The sequence below is a fragment of the Dromiciops gliroides genome, chromosome 5 (assembly GCF_019393635.1).
Source record: "Dromiciops gliroides isolate mDroGli1 chromosome 5, mDroGli1.pri, whole genome shotgun sequence".
In the NCBI taxonomy this organism is placed as follows: domain Eukaryota; kingdom Metazoa; phylum Chordata; class Mammalia; order Microbiotheria; family Microbiotheriidae; genus Dromiciops; species Dromiciops gliroides.
The window spans coordinates 138,393,427-138,414,844 of record NC_057865.1 but is presented as its reverse complement, the minus strand read 5'-3'; the positions used below and the strand labels follow the sequence as shown (position 1 = coordinate 138,414,844).

Sequence of the window (21,418 nt, the reverse complement as noted above, 5' to 3'; positions counted from 1 at the left end):
CACTCCCAAATTCTTCCCCCCCCCCCTTTTTATTTCTTGGAATTTACCATCCCTGTTGCTCAATGGCCTGGACTTGTTATCTAGGCTGTTTCTCTTTCTGCAATCAATCGCATATGCTTTGTTAGTTCACCCTGTGCTTGTTCTCTTAATGTTGTTAGACTAAGTGAGGGGAAAGGAGCATATGGAAGGGCTGGAAAGGATGGATCTTAGCCTGACTAATCATACAAGGGGGAAGGTTTCTCTTGGTTATTGGTGTTTCTGGCATTTTCAAAATTTAAATGTACAGTACTCCCTTTCAAAAACCTCTGAACAGCACCTTGTTCACATTGAAATGCCAAAACAGTATTGAACCGCGTACTAATTCAAGATCTGCCTGCCAAATCAATTTGGGAAGATATAACAGCTCTGTAAAATGACTGCCATGCACAACCACACACTTGATGGCTTCAAAAACAAAGAATTCAAGTCAAAGTAATGAGTTCTAAAAATACATGAAAGCTTCTGTTTTAGAGATATGAATTTCATTACTCTTCACAGCTCTCTGGTGCAGAAAGTAGGGAGGTTAGGTAACATACCCTGGCCCCAAAAAGTGAGAAACTTGGTAGAACATATTTTCATAATTATCTCAAGATTCAGTGTTGGAGTTCAGATAAGGAGCTGAGTGTAGATTACAGGATTATAGATCAAAACTGGCAGAGAATTTATTGTCATCTAGTTGAAATTCCTCATTTAATAGGATGAAGAAGCTGAGGTCTAGAGAGGTTAAATAATTTGTTCAAAGTTATGGAGGAATTAAGTGGCAAAGCTGAGATTCAAACTCAGGTCCTATGACTCTTAAATTCTATTCTCGCACTGGGTAAGTTCAATTATCATTATCTCTCTTTATAGAAAGTAGGTTGGAAAGGGAGGATTTTTAAGTTGAGAGAGGAGAAATCAGTCATTTCCATCTTATTCCTAAAAATTGTTTGATAGTTATTTCCATATGAGATTATGATACTACTTGATGATGTTACATTATAAACACTAGGACACACTTGGGGGTGTTGGGGAACAGAGCAAAATAACTCAATTATAAACTAACCTGTTCTTTGGTGCTATGCCATAAGGTTTGGGAGGGGGCATATCCCCAAATAGTTCACACTGTGCAACTTGTATGTCTACATGGTATTTCTTGCCTAAATGGTAGCTAAGAGTTTTTTAAATTTAAGGGGAAAAACCCACTGTTCTACTTTCCCCAATATTGTATGACATTTTTGTCATTGAGAAGTAGAACTGTCTGGTAATCTCCAAAGCAGCATTTTTTGCTTGTGTTGTTTATTTGTAGAAGCTTTTATCACAAGGAGCAAAAACTTAGGAAAATTACATTTAAATAGTTCAGTGACATCCAAAATTCAGGCTTTTTAACTTGGTATGTCTTCAATGGAAAGAATCTCTTGGGAAAATATTAATCCAGGAAATATGGAGAAATTCAGGCTGCTACTTTTGGAAAGTACTATAGCTTTCCTTTAAAAATGTCATTATCTCTGAAACAGTCACATTTAACCTGTTTCAAATATCTTACTTTTGGGGGCAGCAAGGTGGCACAGTGGATAAAGCACTGGCCTTGGATTCAGGAGGACCTGAGTTCAAATCCAGCCTCAGACACTTGACACTAGCTGTGTGACCCTGGGCAAGTCCCTTAACCCTCAATGCCCCACAAAAACAGAACAAAACAAACAAATATCTTACTTTTCTTCTGTTTATCATTTAATATGGCAATGACCAGGTTATTACTATGTGGGTGACTGTTTAAATAAAATATATTCAGCAAGGCAAGAAATATATATTAAATTGAAACCAACCTAGTAAAACATTAGGACAAAAAAAAAAGGACTATTTTGGTTATGGTTATCAAGGTTTGTCCTGGAAGAACTTTGAAGTACATTCAATAGATGGTGCACCACATTGTCCTTAGCCCCAGTACAATTTGGCATAAATTGGGGTTCATAAAACCAAGAGCAATCCAAGGTACATTTAACATTAGAGAAATATGTTGAACAAAAGATGGAAATTCAGCACAGCAAAATGGAAAGTAAATTGGAATAGATGTCAGCAGTGCAGGGTCCTGATAACCAGTGACTTGGTCATATCATATAACTTTGATGTTTTATGGTTTGAGCATCTATCAATGTTAGGAATAGTACTATGATTCTTACCTATGTCCCTGAGATGCTTCCTGGATCAGTGAGGAAATGGATTCATAGAAGTGTGTGTGTGTGTACACACATACACATACATACATGTAATATATACACACACATTCACATGCATATATATCTATAAATGCACATATACACACAGTATATAATGTATATATTTGTGTGTGTGTCTTTATATTCATAAATTTCTTTAAACTCTTGGGAAGAAAGGCATATTACTGCTGGAATGTTACTTTTTTCAGCACATCAATTCTTCTTCATCAATGCTTTGATGTATTTAATCTATGCCATTTAAAAAAGGAAAGTAACCTTGCTAGGTAGGTTCTGCCTCCCCCTCCACCCACCTCTAACTCCAACTTTGTATTCTGGCAGCACTGAGTTACTTATAGCTTTTCTACTTTTGAATGAATATCAAACAATACATAAGGAAGCATGAATTAAAAAGACCAACTGGGGATCTGCACCCTGACTTCATGTATTTTCTAAACTCTTAATTTATGCGATGACTCACTGAGATTATACTGGTTCATTAGGGTCGGTCTTGCCAAAGGAAGGCTTCCTGAAATTCAGTTCAGGTTTCTCATTTTCTTGACCACAGGTACAAATGACGTTTAATCATCACTTAAGTGTTGGCTTATCCCCCTATGCTAATTATAAAAACATGAAAGTACAATATTATTGCCACCTCTGTGAAACTATGCTAAAAAGGCAAGTAAAGGATAAAAATGTCAACATAATGCATCAGGTACCTTAAAAGAGTCATAACCACAGAGGGCTTAATATTTTAATTGCTGACTTTTTCCCCAATGTCAGGGATCATCCTCTATTTCAAAGTCATATTTATGCATAGCCATCCAAATTAGATGCTATTAGGCTTTTTTTAATAGAAGAATTTGGAGGTACTATTGAAATATGCAAGTATTTAATCTTATGAATTCATTCCAAAAATGAGGTCCACAAATCTTTAGAGAATCATTTCACTGAAACCTTCTCATTTTTATTCTCTTTTTAAGCCACAAATGAAGAGCAAGTCTAAGAGCCTGTTGTAGAAAACAATTTATTACATTAGAGGAGGTTTTAATCAGAATTCTTGCTAAACTCTTGTCAGAGAAAGACAGATACCCTGCATACTAGGATGAATGAGTACTTGGTGTATTATTAATAAAGTTTGAGTTTAATTATGGCATTAATCACATGAACATGGCGCTGTGCAGAATATTGCACAAAGAACTTCTTTTATCATCCCCCAAAACAATTCATTTACTCCCCCACTTTTTGTTTCAATCTAACTTTCCTTAGTGCTTCGATAACAATTATTACACATGCAGGCTGAATTTTGGCCTTTTCTGTCATTCACAGTATTATCTAATAACATCTTTATCCTTGCTCTAAATTAGGATCACATGTGGATTTCCTGTTTATTGGGGAATTTTGTGTTTGGCTCTCAGCTATTTAGGGGCAATATTAGTAAATTCTTTTAACTACAAAGCCTAGAACTTCATTATTTTGCACCTCTGAAAATAGTGCCAACATTTTACAACCAACAAATGAGGGAATTGCTTCCTTCAAACAAAAAGAAACCCTTCCTAAATGTAGGTATATAAGCACACCAGGGCTTTTAAAGTATATACCTAGAAAAAAAAATTTGACAAAATAAAGTACTAGCCTGAAATTCCTAAAGCATTAAATCATTCTCACAAATCTACTTTGACCCTTTCAAATGCAGGACTACTTCAAACACTGTAGAAGATCAATTGATAATCCGTATCTGTGACTAGAAACTAATTCCACTCATGTGAACAACCTCAAAGTTCTTTCAAAGTCTCTGCAGAGCAAGGTCTATTATTCCTTCTAGTCTTTATATGAAAAAAAGAGTTTGGACTAAGTTAAAATGTGCCGATGGAATTTTAATCTGAAAGTCTTCACAAGCAATTCATAATCACTGAGCAATCAGTTCTAATGAGGTATTTGTAGAATGGAATCAATAAGTGCTTCATTTTTAAGGACAGATGCAAATCACGTTACTTCCAAAGGAGCAAACCAACTCATACACCTTGCTTTGATTGAAAAGTATCATACACTAACTTAATGCTTCCCACGTTTCCCCTCCCCCTATCATCTCCACTCAATGTCATCACCAAGCTTCCTGATTTTAAATCAGGCATGAAAAGTGAGAATTTTGTTATGTAACACATGCAACCTGTCCCAATCACAAATGAAAATAAAGAGACAAGTCTAATCATCAACAGAATAAGAGTCATTTGCCAGAGTTAGGCAATTATCCTTTATTTCACACTTCAGAAAGACAAAGCACTCCTGGGAGACCAGAGCTGTTTGTGTAGTTCTCGTCCACAGTGAGGCTGAGTCACCTATCTTTTGCACAAGAGCTACTGAATGAAACAAAGATGAGATACATTTATTACTCACATGCTGTTGAAGAGCTCACGGTAAGTTTCATCACCTTTGCCTTCTGACATCAAGCTATCCAATTTGTCAATCAGTTTGGCCTCCACCTAAACACAGCCAATGTTATCTGCGCACTCTCTCTCTTCCCTTTCACAAGTAGAATTTCTAGACAAACTGAAAGATATGTATGTATTTTTGCAAGGGAAACAGCCATATAAGATGCTCTCATCTCAGAAAAAAATTACAAATTGAATGATAGGTCACATTACTTGCTGTGTGTTCAACAGCGACGGTCCCCTTGGAATTTTTTTAGGGCTAATTTAAATGGAGCAACGTGACTTCAAACTACTGGCTGAGTAGCATTTGCTGCTGCTAAGGCAGCTATCTATTTATGGATTCAAACAAAAAAGCCAGTAGCCCAGCTCTACCGCCTGATTCTCATTGAGGGGCTGCAAGGAATAGCAAGTCATAAACTCATTTTAAAAAAAAAAAAGCATACCCCACATCCAAACAAAAATTTCAAGTAACAGGGATCACTTTCTCAACAACAGTTTGGGGCTTTGCATTTTTAAAAGTTTTATTGATGCCTCTTTTTCTTTTTCTTTTCAATATCACAATCATTTCTGAATGAATACTGTTCTTTCTCCAATGTGGAAATGGACCATAATTCAGAGGCTGGCCTCTGTGATGTAAGTCACATTTGCTTCCTATTGACACCCTGTTCCCTGTCTCCACCTTCTCTACCAAGAGAGAAAGGTCAATTCCATTCCCTATTCTTCAGCACCCAGTACTAGTTTTTTACAGTTAGCTAGAATTCAGTTTTCCTTTAGTGTTTCTTTCTATTTACATTACTATGGTCTTTTTGTATATTCCAGCAAGCATTTCTATAGTGCTTTAAGGTTTGAAAAGTGCTTTAAAATGTGTAATTAGTATATTTATCCTCACAATAACCTTGCAAAGTAGATGCTATTATTAGCCTCATTTTACAGATGAAGAAACTCAGGCAGACAGTTATGCTGCTGGCCTTGCATTATACAGCTAATCTGTTTCTGTGGCTGGATTTGAACTCAGGTCTTCTTGACTCCAGGTCAGCGGTCTCTTCATTGCACTACCTGGTACTTATTCCATACAAATCTCTGCTAGTTCATTCAAATCCTCCCATGTTTCTCTGAATTTCCCCATAATGTGCTATGAGAAATGGCAAATATTCCATTACATTCATATGCCACTATTTATTCCTCAAATGATGGGTATCCACTTTGTTTCCAGTTCTTTACTACCCTAAGTACAAATTAGACCCTTCTATTTTTGACCTGACTTCATTGGGGATATAGGACTGTACCATTTTTAGCTTAAGTTCAAAACCTTTGGATAAAAGGGAAAGATATAACAAATCAACAATAAAGGAGGATAATAAAAAGTAGTGTTTCTGGAAGGTTGGTAAAATAACACTACCATCAACTTGTATTTTCAAGGGTTTAATTCTCCTTTCAGGACTATGTGTATGAGGGGGGAGAAAACACATCTCATCTGTAGACATGGCAAAAGGGAAAGAAATGAATTATACCCTCCATGGAGCAGAAGAAGCGTCAAATACCTGACTTTATTAGAGAAGATACCACAATTTCTTATTTGAAGTTGTAACGATTGGAATAACGCCACCTGCTGGATACTTACTGTAGAGAGTTCTGCCCATGAAGGGAAGGTCCTTTGAGGGCAAGACCAGGAGTTCAGGAAGTGACGCGGGGCTAGTGGGAGGAGAAGGAAGAGACTGCGCCAATCTTGCTCTCTTTCCCTCGGACTCTGGTGAGAAGGGAGCGAGAAATGTGCGCTCCCTTTAATAGATAGAAATCTAGGCCTTTTTCCTCTCTCTTTACCAAATTCATATTCGTCCTTAATAAATGCTTAAAAGGCTAACTCTTGCTAAAGCTTATAATTTATTGGCGACCACTCATTAGATATTTTAGACAGTTTAGCTAGAATTTTAGCCCTTAACAGATGGCTGACCACGAAGAGGAAAGCTGAACCTCACTTCTGATCTTCTGGTTGGGTAAGAAATTTCCCCTCCCTCTCCCTTTAACTGCTAAGTACTGGCGTACTGGCTGTGTTTTCCTTTAAATTTTTTCGAATGGACCTTTTAAACTCCCTAATTACCCTATTTTTTATTTTAGTCTGTTTAACCAGACAAATGGGAGATAAGATCATGTTAATGCTTTGTTTTTGTGGATTTTCTATTTTTCTTTTTATTTTTGTTAAAAGAGCCAGCAACTTACTCACACAAGGAAATATCACTCCCTCTCCCAACCATGCTTTTTCAGAGAAACCTGAAGAGATTCCTGCAGCTTTTCCCAATTCTAACACTAATTGTTGCTCTAATTTTGCATGCCTGGAGGCAATGACCCACCCTCTAGAAGCTTTTAATCCCCTAGCACCTGGAGGCAAAGTGGGGGAAGAGGAATCCAGGCCTGAGTTCAAAATCAAGTCTGATTCAAATTGCTCTGGTCCCTCCCCTCCTCTCCAGACCCCACCCTCTACTCCTCCCATGGCCAAGCCCATAGCTTCCCCTGCCTGGGAAGTCCAGAGATCTGATGCGCATGCTCAACTTTTTCTACCTGCATTTGCAGCTTCAGGCTCAGCCCTTCCCCAGCCTGGCTGTGCTTCTAAGACAACCTTAGAAAACTCTTTAAATTCTAGATATGCTCGTTTTGTTCATAATTTTGCTAACCTGCTTTTGTCTTTAATTAGTAATCTTATAAAGCATTTGTATGGTGAAAAGCCTGACAGACAATATAGAGGGGTTAAAGAAGAAAAACTTATGGTGAATAAGAATGACAATCATCAACATAGTTCAAGACTCCACTTCTTTTGCCATGGAAGGGTATATATTTCACAGAAATGTAGCAGTAAGCAGCAAGGTATTGATATGAGTATTGGGGATTTTAGATATCGGAATCAAAAGTGTTCTGAATTCACTCAGAGTAATAGTATCAGTTCAGAGGTTACATAGGATTTCTATGCTATTACATATGCATTTTGAAATTAATGGTATAGGTTTATTTTCATAGAGATTTTAATGCTTTTGAGATTGTGTCTTATACTTAGTTTCTAAAACAAGGAGAATATTTGTAAAAGCTTTTTATAGTCATGTGATCAAGTTTATATTTTGTAATACTCTTATTAATATTAAGTTCATATTCATTTAGATTTCCTTAGTTTGAATTTCACTGTATTTTATTGTTCCATGTGTATTTTCTTCTATTCATTTGTCTATCTAATTTTGAAACATTGCAAGATGGTTTTGATTTTATTATACAATGTTAATTCTAGGAGTATTGTGCTCCCATATTCTGAGTTGTTTGTTTTTGTTTTTTCTCAACTGATTATTTGATCAAACTCTTTAAAGCATTTCCCTGGCAAATTGTTTGCCATGGCAAGTGTAAATTGATTCTAGAAGTATTATTTTTGATAAGCATATTCCGAAAAAAAAAAAAAAAAGAGGGGAACATTTGTAAAAGTTTTCTTTGAGATTCTGTTGTGCTTTAACTTGTATTTAAATATGTTCTGATTTTTCACAAAAGTAATTGTATACTAAGTAAAAAAAAGGGTATTATTTGAAATTGTTGCATAATTATATATTATATTTTGAGTCAAGATGTATTCACATTTTTTGCAATCATTTATTATCCTCAATTTTAAATCCATATGAGACTTGGATTATGGGAACTTATCATTTAAGACATTAATTGCCTTTATTCTGAGTTATCAGATGCCAGTTGGCCAAGATGCCATCCAATCACAAGAGGAATACACATGAGGGGAGACATGCATGAAGTCAAGGTATGGCCAAGGGAACGGCTTTTGACAAATGTTGAGGTTGGATTCTCTTGGTTTAATATTTTATTTTATTTTTCCCCACAATATTGTACAGATGGCTGGAAGTATTGATCCCACCCATCTCACTTCTACACCTGGCTTCTATGCTCCCTCCTATATGCCTGATGCCATGGACCATCTCAATCCCATGCATCTGATTAAGTCTGACTCAGTTTCCTCCAATATGTTCGGTGGCATGGACGTATATTCCATCCACCTATTTTAAGCCTGGCATACTGTATGGGCAGTACATATTGCTCAAGTGTGGGAATGCTCATATCCCATCATTTCTCTGTTCTTTTATGGTAACCCCCATAATTATCTCAGGTGTCATGATAAATAACAGTGTTGAATTTGGCCTTGACATCTGTTACTAATTATATTAGATTTTAAAATTTCTCATAATGGCATGAAGATAATTAGGCAGATGATGCAAAAAGTGATGAAACAAAGATAAAAATTATTTTTAATAATTAATATTGCAGCAATTGTCTTCTCAATTACCCTCCATAAGGGGGGGGACTATAGTAATATTATAATTTTAAAGAATGTTTCAATTTTTGTTTTATTATATGTTTCATGTGTAACAACTAAGATTCTGTATTCCCTTAGACATGTTTTTGAGAACTTTCATTGTTTGATTTGATTATTGACAAAGCTATTTTAAAGTTGTGTTAAGCTCAATTTTGTAGGAAATTTCCTGGCTGATTACCAGCATCCACACATCAACCCCTGAAAAGACTTCCATTCCACGACTACACCTAGAGGACATCTGAGAAAAGGCTTTCAGAGACTTTAAATGAACAGTTTTGATTTGTTGTTTTTGTTGTTTTTTTTCTCTTTCTGTTATAATATACACCATCTGTAACGTGTATTCTCTGCAGAGGCCCTCCCTTTGCAAGACTAATGTCAAAGCATCGGTTCATGAGGACAAAAAAAAAAAAATCGCCCCTCTGGACAAAACTTTCCTCTCTTCCTTTTCTATATTGTTGTTCACATATTATTAGTTAGCAATAGTTATCATGTTGTTTTTACTGTTCCATCAAGGAAACATTTTGTTTCTTGAGGAACAACAGGGGGGACTGTAACGATTGGAATAACGCCACCTGCTGGATACTTACTGTAGAGGAGTTCTGCCCATGAAGGGAAGGTCTTTGAGGGCAAGACCAGGAGTCAGGAAGTGACGCGGGCTAGTGGGAGGAGGAAGGAAGAGACTGGCGCTCAGTCTTGCTCTCTTTTCCTCGGGACTCTGGTGGAGAAGGGAGCTAGAAATGTGCTCTCCCTTTAATAGATAGAAATCTAGGCCTTTTTCTCTCTCTTTACCAAATTCTTATTCTCCTTAATAAATGCTTAAAAGTCTAACTCTTGCTAAAGCTTATAATTTATTGGCGACCACTCATTAGATATTTTAGACAGTTTAGCTAGAATTTTAGCCCTTAACAAGTTGAATTAACTGAAAAATATACCAAAAAGTATACTTTCTCCACTCTAATTTTCTAGTTGGTCTAATTCATGTGCCAGCTCTACTTTTGAATGTGTTGGCTGGGTGACTCTGGGCAAGTCACTTAAACCCTATAAGGCCCAGTTTCCTTATATGTAAAATGGAGACAATTAGACTTGCGTCACTTGCTTCCCTTCACATAATAGTTTTATGTGATAAAATTATCTTATAAACCTCCTTTCACATAGTAGTTTTATGTGAAGAAATTATTTTATAAACCTTAAAGCATAATATCAATGTGAATTATCATAATTCTTCTTTTTTTGGTGAGGCAATTGGGCTTAAGTGACTAGCTCAGGGTCACACAGCTGGTAATTGTTAAGTGTCTGAGGCTGGATTTGAACTCAGGTCCTTCTGAATCCAGGGCCAGTGCTCTATCCACTGTGCCACCTAGCTGCCCCATAATTCTTCTTAATGAAGACAATGATGTAACCGGGAAAAATTCCTTAATCTTCTGATGTTTTAGAATGCTTCTTCCAATGGAGTACTTTCATATATTATTTTTTCTTATAAAGCTCCTGACCCAATGCCTGAAACTAATTCTAAACTTCTGCAGTGGTTCATTTGCAACAGCAGAAAGAAAGGAATCAGTCCAAGGACTCAACCCTGTATGGGTGATTAGAGTGTTAGCAATAAGTAGATGGCAAGTTTCATAACTCAAAATGAGGCACAAAAGGTGCTCTGGAGTGGCAGGAGCAGCTGAATCCTCATAAGATTTGGTTTCTTCATTAAAAAAAAAAATTCTGCCCTTTTAAGACTGGAAACTGAATTATTGAGACCAAAGTCAGTGAACAATCACAGCATTGCTATTGCATTTCTTCTTATGTGTTTCAATTGCTTTTCCCCTTCAAATTAATCCCCACTCAATTAAAGAGAAGATCAATACAACATACAATGTATGAAGTGAACAAAGCAGAACCATTCTACACATACAAAATCCAGAGCTTTGAGGAGTTAAGCAATTCTCAAAAGCCATTAACTCCAGGATTCTCCCAATTGGGAACCATCTCTGATCAAGCAAAGATACTGCTGGATTTAAGATATAGAATTACAGGCTTACATAAAGCTGGAGCTAAGAGGTACCTTAGAGATCACTTAGAACAGCCAACTCATTTTACCAGGGAGGAAACTGAGACCTGTCTAAAGAGGTAAAGTAATTCATCCAAGGTCATGTGACTAATTAATCAATCAACAAACACTGATTAAGTGCTTACAATTTGCCAAGAACTGAGCTAAACTCTGAGGATATGAAAAAGAGGCAAAAGACAGTCCCTGCCCTGCCCTCAAGGAATTTACAATCTAATGGGGAAGCTAACAAACAAACACAAATTTTCAAAACAAGCTATATATGTAAAATAGAAAGTAATTAACAGAGGGAATACATGAATTAAGAAGCTAGGATTTTAGTCTGGGTTTAAAGGAAGCTGGGGAATCAGCAGTCAGAAGTGAAGAGGGAGAGCCAGAGAGAATGCCCAGAGATAAAAGATGTTGCGTCTTGTTCATGGAACAGCCAGTAGCCCAGTGCCACTGCATTGAAGAGTATATACTGGGGAGTAAGGTATAAGAAAACTGGAAAGGTAGAAAGGAGCTAAGTTATGAAGAGCTTTGAATGCCATGCAGAGAATTTTGTATTTGATCTTGGAGGTAATAGGAAGCCAGTGGAATTTGTTGAATAGGGGGAATGACGTGATCAGACCTTTGCTTTAGGAAAAACATTTCAGTGTCTAAATGGAGGATGCATTGGAGTGGGGAGGGGAGAGAGACTTGAGACAGGCAAACCCATCAACAGACTTTCAATAATCCAGGTAGGAGGTAATGAAGGCCTGCATTTGAATAGTGGCAGTGTTAGAGAAGGGGACATATTTGAGAGCTATAGCAAAATGAAATTAACAAGCTTTGGCAACAGATTGGTTATGGTGGGATAAGAGATATTAGAATGGGTGAATTATAGATTTTAGAACTGGAAGGGACCTTATTAATAATCTAATATAATTCTTTCATTTTATAGATAAGGACACTGAAGTCCAGAGAGGTCGAGCCATCCAAGGTAATTGATGGCAGTGTCAAGACTAGAAGGAATTTCTTTTAGACTCTTACCCAGTATTTTTCTTCCCTCATGCATCAGGATAGGACTGAGAATTAGGGTCTCTTGATTCCTCATTAAGTCAAGTGCTCTTTCCATCAAAACATAATTAATTCAATCTAATTGGTCAAATATTTATTAAGTTTCTGTTATATGCCAGCCACCATGCTGTGTACTGTGGATATGAAGATAAGAATGGCTTGCAGCCCTCAAGGAGCTTATAAAGAACTTGGTGAGCTCTACGATGCATTTCACTGAACTTTCCCATCTGCGTGGAGAGAAGTTTGGGCTTACCTGTTTAAAGTTGCCACTACGCCTTTGCTCCCAGTCCATCATATCATGGAAAATAGGAATCATTACATTCCGTAGGTCTGGCTGAGGTATCAAGGTTACTTCTAAGAAAGGGCCGATCAGTGCAGGAATGAAGTGAAGCTTGTGCTCTCCTAGATAAAACAGAGAAATCTGAATTTGACAGTGATTTAGAAAATTCACCATATTAAACAGATAGCAAAAGACATCATTTCATCAATTATGGATCCATCCCGTGTTAGAAAAAAGAGGTTGTTGGAAAATTTGTTTAAGAGTGAATTTCTGTGGTGCAGTGGATAAAGCACTGACCCTGGAGTCAGGAGGACCTGAGTTCAAATCTGGCCTCAGATACTTGAAACTTACTAGCTGTGTGACCCTGGGCAAGTCACTTAACCCTCATTCCCTTGCCAAAAAAAAAAAGAGTGAATTTCTGCAAATTGAAACTCATTTTTCATGAAACCCCCTTTAAAATGGGTGGCTTTTTTTTTCTCTTTAGGAAAATGTTTTGGCTCAAAGACCACTGTCTTTGTTCTCAAAGAGCATGCTTTGAACTGTATTGAACTTGCACTTACACATGTATGTGTGTCTCCCAATTCTCCCAGTGGATCACAATCCCTCCAAGCAAGTAATAACATACTGTGCCCATGATCAAATATATATATATATATATATATATATACACACACACACACACACACACATATATATATGTATGTATGTATGTATAAAATTGAGGACCATTGTTCTACAATATAATAAAATAGTATAATGTGAAAATTGGAGATGTTTTCAATCAATCAAAAAGCTTCAACTAAGTACCAACTGTGTACAGGCACTACACTAGGTGCTGAGGATACAAATTAAGAAATGAAACAATGGCCACCTACAAGGAGCTTACACATAATAAACTTTCACATATTTTTGCAGATGAAGAAACTGAGGCACGGGGAAGGTAAGTGATTTGCTCAGGGTCACACAGTGACTGAGGAATGATTTGAACTCAGATCTTCCTGACTTCAAGTTCAGCATGGCTGTTTACTATGCCTCTATTCAAATATTAGTTGCTATTATACTAACAATATATTAGGTGAATACCTAGTACCTATCGCAAACTGCTAGTTAACCCAGATCAAAAACTAAGGGATCTTTGAGACCATAACATACAATGATCAATCAGAGGAACTGGGGAGACACGAATGCTTGGGCCAGGGGGGTGAAGTACGTTGCTATCTTCAAGCGTTCACATGGGTGTCTTGTGGAAGAAGGATTAGGCTTGTTCTTCTTGAACCCAGAGGGCAGAACTAATAGCTATAAGCAGGAGTTCTAGAAGTAAATTTAGACTTGACATAACGGGGCAAAAAACCCAACAACACTTATTAACAATTTTTAAAAGTAGAACGGGTTTCTTCAGAGTGTAGTGGATTTCCCTTCACTTAAGGTATTCAATTAAAGGCTGGATTATCACTTTCTGAGGGTCTGTCCAGTAGATTCTCATCTGTATGGGTTAGACTTGTCCTCTGACATTGGTCCCAACTCTGAGACTCTGTGATTTGGTAAAACAGAACTGACTTCAATCTTACTTAAACTCTTCAAAGATTGAGGTAAGTACTCCAATAACCAACACAGAATACAACTCATCTTTGACTCTGTAAATAGCCTTTGGGAAATTTTACGGTCAAAAATATTATCACCCCAAAACCAATCTAGTGATAAGCTTCTTTGACCTTAGCTAGGCTGGTCTTTAAACAGTAAGCATGGTATCGAGGTCTAGCCTAGGGTTAGGGTCTACAGGATGGCTAAGGTATGAGACTTGTCCCAGACAACAAATGCCTTTGCAGAGACATGAGGTCAGATCACTGACCAGTTAGAGCAGAGGTGATGGTAAACATCAAATGAGAAGAAAGAAAAGAAGAAATGGAGTCTTCTGACAGAAGCTTCAATCCTGTTTAAATAACCATTTAAATGGACTATCCTTTCAGGAAAAAAAAAAGGGGAAATGGGCAAAAGTAGACTCTATGTCCATTTCTTGGAGAAGTTTAACTGATTCAAAATAGTTGATATTACAGGAAATACCAAAAAGACAAGAATTTACCCCAGACAATAAAAACATAATTTCTTGTTTCTTGGAGAGAAATGGAAGTCAAGGGGAACACTGAGTTTGAATACAAAATTTAAATTCATTTCCAAAACAGTGGAGAGTAGGAGGCTGGAAGACTGAGCAGCATCATATCATAAAAACATTCTGAGGAGAAAACAATGCCATAGCAGTTGAAATGAAATCCAGCTAAGCCAGGTCATTACAAGCGCTTTTGTAGGAGAAAAAATAATGGAATGGAGACAACAAAGAGATGTCACGTAGAATATGCTATTTTACTTTTTACATTTTACATTTATTTCCTCTCATTGGTGATGGACTTTTTTTTTTTTGAAAATTCTGAAGTACTTCAAAAAACTCATCTCCTTAACACCATATTATGCCAAATATGCAATATGACTACAAACTGTGGAGTAGAACTAGCCAGGAGGACTAAAAAAATGTAAGGAGCCCAAGGGAGAAAGGAATTATTTATGATTCATATAGGTAGACTACAAAATATTATTAATAATGACTGGAAAATGAAAGTGATGTAAAAGATGAATGGAGACACAAATGATTGATAAAGGAGATGAATTCATAAAACAACAAAAATGAGAGAAAACAGATGGACAGTGACATGAGTATGATGCAAATATTAAAATAACCAGAGGAAGACTTTCAACACGAGAAAAGCATGAACAAGAATCACAGAGAATAAGGTTTGGAGAGGTTGTGACCGCTATAAATTGCCCAAAGGGATGAAAGTCACAGAGCGATCACTACCTTCATAGGTAGAATTTCTACTTAGTGGGTTTCCTTTAAGGGAAAAAATACCCCAAATTATCCAACTCTGACACTGGTAGATATTTTACATCAAAGGGTATAGTCAAAAGTGTGAATATATAGACCAAGAAGTTTTTCTGAGTACTTCTAAATTTCATTAACCTTAGCTAAGAAGAAAGAAAATGTTCTCTTCTCATGGTGTCATTTAGGATCCAGGGATTCTTATGAACTTTTAAGGTTTCTAAGTTTTACAAAATTTTATAACATTTGTTGTCAATATCCACAGCAAGATATCAGAATAAAATTTGTTATATTGGTAAGATTAGAAGTTGTAGAACTTTCTTATACTAAACAAATAGAGGTCACTCTAATTCATCAGCAGAGGAAGCAATAAATCAGGGCTCCAGGAAACCAAAAAAAGCCATGGTGAAGCAATAAAGGATGGGGCAACCATGAAAAACCTAATACATAAACTAGATCAAATAGTAAAGGAATGGATATATCTCAATTATAAAAATCATCTATCTTGATACCTTACCAAATATTTAACTGAAGCCTATTGTAGGGACTGCATTGAGCTGACACTGAAAATTGGAAGATAGAAAGAAAATATTACCTGCCCTCAAGAAGCCTTTATTCTACTGAGTTTGATCTGTTTTCTTAATCTACCTTAGATTGATTACAATTTCCTGGATTGCATTTTCTCCTTAAAAGAATATAAATTTTAATCATATTATATCTTTTTCAAAATATAGTTTTTGTTGGTACAAACCAACATAAATAATAAAAACATTCACTTGAACCTAACTGCACAATCAATGAAACTGAGCAAAAGAAAGGTTCTTTTTTTTCCTTTTCGTGTTCCTTTTTAACTTCCATCTTTTGTGTTAGGTTTTGTATCCAAAGCCATATTGTCCACAATCATTTGCCAATTTCAGACTTAAGTGCATGCACATTAATTATATTTCCTTTTATTTTGCTTCTTAAGGTAGCACGAAGCACAGGGTGTCCAGAAAACCATGATGTGTGGGAAAGTTACTCTGTACAATAACAACTCTCTGCAAAAGTACAGATACAATTATTCTCCCCTCCCTTCCAATTTTAATAGTATTTTTTCCAATTACATATAAAGATAGTTTTCAACATTTGTTTTTATAAGACTTTGAGTTCCAATTTTTTCTCCCTCCTTCCTTTCCCTCTCCCCCCAACCCATTTCTTTTTAACCTTAGAAGGGTCTTCAAAGTAAAGCTAATGTATAATTAAGCATGTTGTTTGTGGTTGTCTGGTCATTTTTGGTCATATCCAACTCTGTGGTCCCATTTGGGGTTTTCTTGGCAAAGTACTAGAGTGGTTTACCATTTCCTTCTCCAAATCATTTTACCTATGAAGAACTGAGGCATACAAGGTTAAATGACTTGCCCAGGGTCACAGAGCTAGTAAATGTGTATGGCCACATTTTAATTTGAGGAGATGAGTCTTTCTGACTCCAAGCCCACCACTCTTTCCATTGTACTACCTAGAAGTCTACGGTTTTATATAGTTTTCATAATTATAGCTAGAATAAATTTTATATTTTATAATTGCAATTACATAATATAAATTTTAATTTGGAGGTTTGGGGGCAAAAGTTGTCACAGTAGTTAAACACTTAATGAATAAATCTAAAAGACTATTAGAAGTAGTATATTAAATTACTCTGAGGTTCAAAACATATTTGGTTGCTCTTGAAAGGGGTTCAGGGAACAAAAAATTTTGTCAACCACTAGTCTAAAGTAATCTATTCTTCCTGCTTTGCAATAAGGAAATTGAAACTCAGAGAATCAAAGTGATTCAACCAAGGTCACACAACTGTACTATCACCTACAAGTCTAGCTCAGAAAGTGATACTACAAGGAACACAAGCCTTCTAGGAGAAGGGACAATGATATGTAAATGAGCCTCTGTTTCAGTGATTACACTTAGGTAACCAGGGAAACCATCTAAAACGTTTTAAAAGCCAAGCATATTTTTTCTAGGTCAGAATGTTTTTCAAGAAAGCTTTTCCTGATTAATGTTATCTGACTGTCCTCACTCCTCTATGCAGTGAACTCAGATGAGACATCTACTTATTTTATGTCACAATATAATTTGTCATATTTGAATGGTTTAGGATGGATTCTACAGTAATTAACAATATATGTCCTAAACAGATGTCAGCCTGTGAAGTGCTGGGTCTGGGAGCAATACTCCTTCCATGGGGGAAATAGTGCTTTGAAGTACATCTCTGAGAGAGGAAAAGGAATCATATGCACAAAAGTAATAATGGAAACTTTTTCTTTGTGGTGACAAAAGAAACTAAGGGGGTAGTAACCATCGGTTGAGGAATAACTGAAAAATTTAAGACATATGAATGTGATGTAATACTACTGCTTGATTACATATACATTCTAACGGTTTGCTTCTCCCCCCCCCCCAGTGTGGGGAAAAAGAGGTAGGAAAGGGAAAAAATAGAGAGGGAGAAAGAGATTGGGGAGGAGAGAGCAAGAGATTACTTAACTTAGTTATAACACTAGGAGATATCAGTTATCTCCTAGTGTTATAACTAAGTTAAGTATCTTGTATCTATCTGAAGAGGGCAAACCTAATCTAGCTGTCTATTGCTTTTTATTTCTTTTCCCTCAGAATAGGTGTAAGAAAATGTAATAAGTATGCTTGCTCTTCCTCCAGCTAGACTTTCTTAGTTCATTTTGGGGGTCTTCTCTTAATAAAGAGGGTGGTGGTTTTTCTTCCTTTCGAAATGGAAGGTTCTCTTTTGCAGAAATAAACTCCTTTTATGGTCTATGTCAGCTGAGGATTATGGATTTGGAATTAAAAGGAACCCTAAAGATCATCTATTCCACTCACCCACATTTTACAGGTGAGAAAACTGATGTTTAAGGAGGTCATCAACTAGCCCAAGGGCATGGGAATAGAATATAGAAGATCTAGGTTGGACCCCATACTAGTCTTCTGATTCCAATCCAGAACCCTTTCTATTGCAATGTTTCCTTTGAATAAGGGAATAAAGTTATCCTATTTTCCCCATATGACTTTATTCACTCCTCTTCTACTATACTCTTCCATCTGGGTTGTCCTTTTCAATTCAAATAAATTCTAATACACGAGCATATATTAAGTACCTTCTCTATTAGGGCACTCTGAAAGGTGATTGGTATACGAGAATAAAATAGTCATCACCTTCAAAGACTTTAAAAGCTAGTAGGGGAAATAAGGCAAACAGAAAATTAGTTAAAATGCCAATCAGATAATATATAGAGGAGTAAAGTACAAACTGCTAAGAGAAATTTGGAGGAAAAGATGACTTCCAGCTAGAGGGATCAGGAAAGGTTTCATATAGGAGGTAATACCTGAATTCCATCTTAAAAGAAAAGAAGGATCCCAGCAGGTGAATACTGAGGGGGAGTAGGATTGAAGGAGGGAAAGTCTATTGCAAACATGAGAGGCATCATGAACCAATGCAGAGAGATAGGGAAAAACAGAGCAAGTAGTGTGAAATAAAGCCAGATTGTGGAAAGCCTTGTGTGCCAGTTTAAGGAATTTATACTTCATGTGGTAGGCCCTGGGTAGTGTTTGACCAATGCAATGATATAATCAGAGCAGAGGATTATGAAGATTATTTGGACAATGACATTAATGATTGATCGGCAAAGGAGAGAGCTGTAGACTATTTGCTGGCCATTGACCATGCTTTCCTCCAAATGGTCTCTCCTCTCCTGGTTTTCATGACATTTCATTCTTAGTTCTTTCCTATTTAACTAGTCACTCCTAACCAGTCTCTTTTGCTGGATCAGCAGCCATGTCCCCCTGAGTAAATGTGTGTGCCCCTAGGATTTTTCCTCTTATAGTCCCTCTACTTTGTTTCTGAGAACCCCATTATGAATCATGGGGTGTCAACTGTCATATAGACGACTCTATGCAGATACCCCTAAATCTATATACCCAGTTTCTGGGTTTTCTCCTGGCTCCAGTCACATTCACCACTTCCTAATCGAACATTTCCATCTGGATCTTGCTTGGCTTCTCAAAATCACCCTATCCAAAATAGAATTTATTTACTTTCTGTCACCCAACCCCAACTTCCCTATTTCTATTGGAGGTACCTCATATACACCTCCAGTTATCTAGGTTTACAACCTTAGAATCCTCCTTGAGTTTAACTCTCTCTGACCCTATATATCATCACATCTATATTATTTTCTGCATTCACATGGCTACCACCATAGTTCACGTTCTCACATTTCATCTTATTGCCTACAGCCTCTTAATTGAGCTCCTTGCTTTCCGGTCTCTTCCTGTCCTATTGATTCTCCATGTAAATGCCAAAGTGATATTCCTTAACAAAGGTTGGCTGCCAAGTGGGGGAATACACTCCTTCTGACCTATGTCTCTGAAAATCCCGTGTTTTCCCTACAAAGCTTAGCTCAAATGCCACCTTCTAAGATCTTTTCTTTCTCATCTTTCCAACTTCTAGTCCAACATTGAAAATACCTCATTCTTACTTTGTATTTCCTCATATATATACATATACACATATATACACACACATACATATATGTATGTGTATGTATGTATATATGTTATGTATGCTTTGTTTCCCTTGAACAAAAAGTAAATTCCTCAAGGGCAGAACTGTTTTGTTTTTATAACACCCAGAAACAAAGCACAGTGCCTGGAATATTGTAGGAACTTAATAAATGCTTGTTGACTGGTTGATAATTTCCATTCATTTGTGTGGTGTTTTTTTTTTTTCCTAACCCCATGTTGTACTTTTCAATCTCTCTGCCAAGTGGTGTGAATTTGACAAGCCAATAGTCTGTTGACAGGCTTTTTCTTTCAGGGACCAAATCTGAAATCACATCCCTGCCTAGGAATTTAAAACAATCTCAATCAACCCACAAGCATTTATCAAACACTTACAATATACCAAGACTTATGCTAGATACTTGGGGGACAAATCCAAGGAAAGAAACAATCTCTACTTGTGAGGAAGTGACATTCTAGTGTAATTACATCACATTACAATATAGTTGCCTATCAAGCATGCCTTGGTAACACAGGACTGGCAGAATCTTAATAGATTCTCTCATATAAGACCTCCCAGAGCCTTTCCTAAGGAACAGGGCACTTGAGCTCTTTGTAGAACTTCCGCTATCACTGGAGATTTGGGATGGATTTCCCAGCTCTAACAGTCACATGCTCTTGTTATAAAGCATTTAGGACACCTGCAACGCGGTCCCCTCGAGTTTGCTATTTGTGCACAGAACAGACTGCCTGAGAAGTATTGATTTTTCTACAGCAGTCACTAGACGCTGTGTTTGCAAAATGTGAGAGAAAGTGCCTGCCTATATTATTTAGTAAGAATTTTACTTCATCTGAAAATAAAACAACAAACCTGCTGAAAGACAAATGCCAAAGGATAGACCTTGGTAGTAATGACTAACCCCTTCATTGCCAGACAGTGCAACTATGGCTAGAAACATAAAGATAATATCAAGACACTTTAAAAAAGTTTAGTTCAAGATATCAATTGAAAGGGGTTTTGCTACTGTTTTAAAGTCCATAACAAATTAAATGTTAATATAATGCATTATCTGACTATTGTGTAAAGTCCATAGTAAATGATATTGTCTCTCTATATATAATTATTTAATACATATGAAAATTGCTATTATTCAAAGTTATGTAAATACATTTACTTATAAAATTTCTTATGAATTTTAGAAATAGTAAAAATAATTTATATATTTAAAGAATATAAAAATCCTAGAAGAATGGGTATTACAAAAATATCCACATATATTTCTTGAAGATTGTTTTCATCCCAAAGACAAAAATTATCTTATGAGTGTTTTGATAAATGATGAATTTTTATATGTAAAATAAGCTGCTCATATAGCATTAAATTGACACCCAAAATAATTTCTAAAGACTATAACCTGGGAAGATGGTACTGTTTAAGTATTCTACAGAATTAATGGAACACTGTAAGGTTTCAAAGCCCTATACATGTTACCTGTTTTGATTCTTGCAACACCTGTGTTAGGTAGGTTATCTCCATTTTACATATGAGGAAAACTGAGGCTAAAAGGGATTAAGTGACACAGGACTACTAAATGCATGAAGGCAAGGGGAGAATCTCAAGACTTCCT

At 36.4% G+C, this 21,418-nt stretch overlaps 1 protein-coding gene across 7 annotated transcripts in view; it reads right to left on the bottom strand.

Annotated features, from left to right (window-relative positions):
• DOCK4 (dedicator of cytokinesis 4) overlaps positions 1 to 21,418 on the bottom strand; it is a 572,917-nt gene that overhangs the window by 62,080 nt on the left and 489,419 nt on the right. For all 7 annotated transcript variants that reach the window (XM_043965823.1, XM_043965817.1, XM_043965820.1 and 4 more), the window contains 2 exons: positions 12,356 to 12,504; positions 4,626 to 4,711 (listed from right to left, as the gene is read on the bottom strand). In XM_043965823.1, coding sequence (XP_043821758.1) covers positions 4,626 to 4,711; positions 12,356 to 12,504 — 235 coding nt within the window. The remainder of the gene's footprint in view (positions 1 to 4,625; positions 4,712 to 12,355; positions 12,505 to 21,418) is intronic.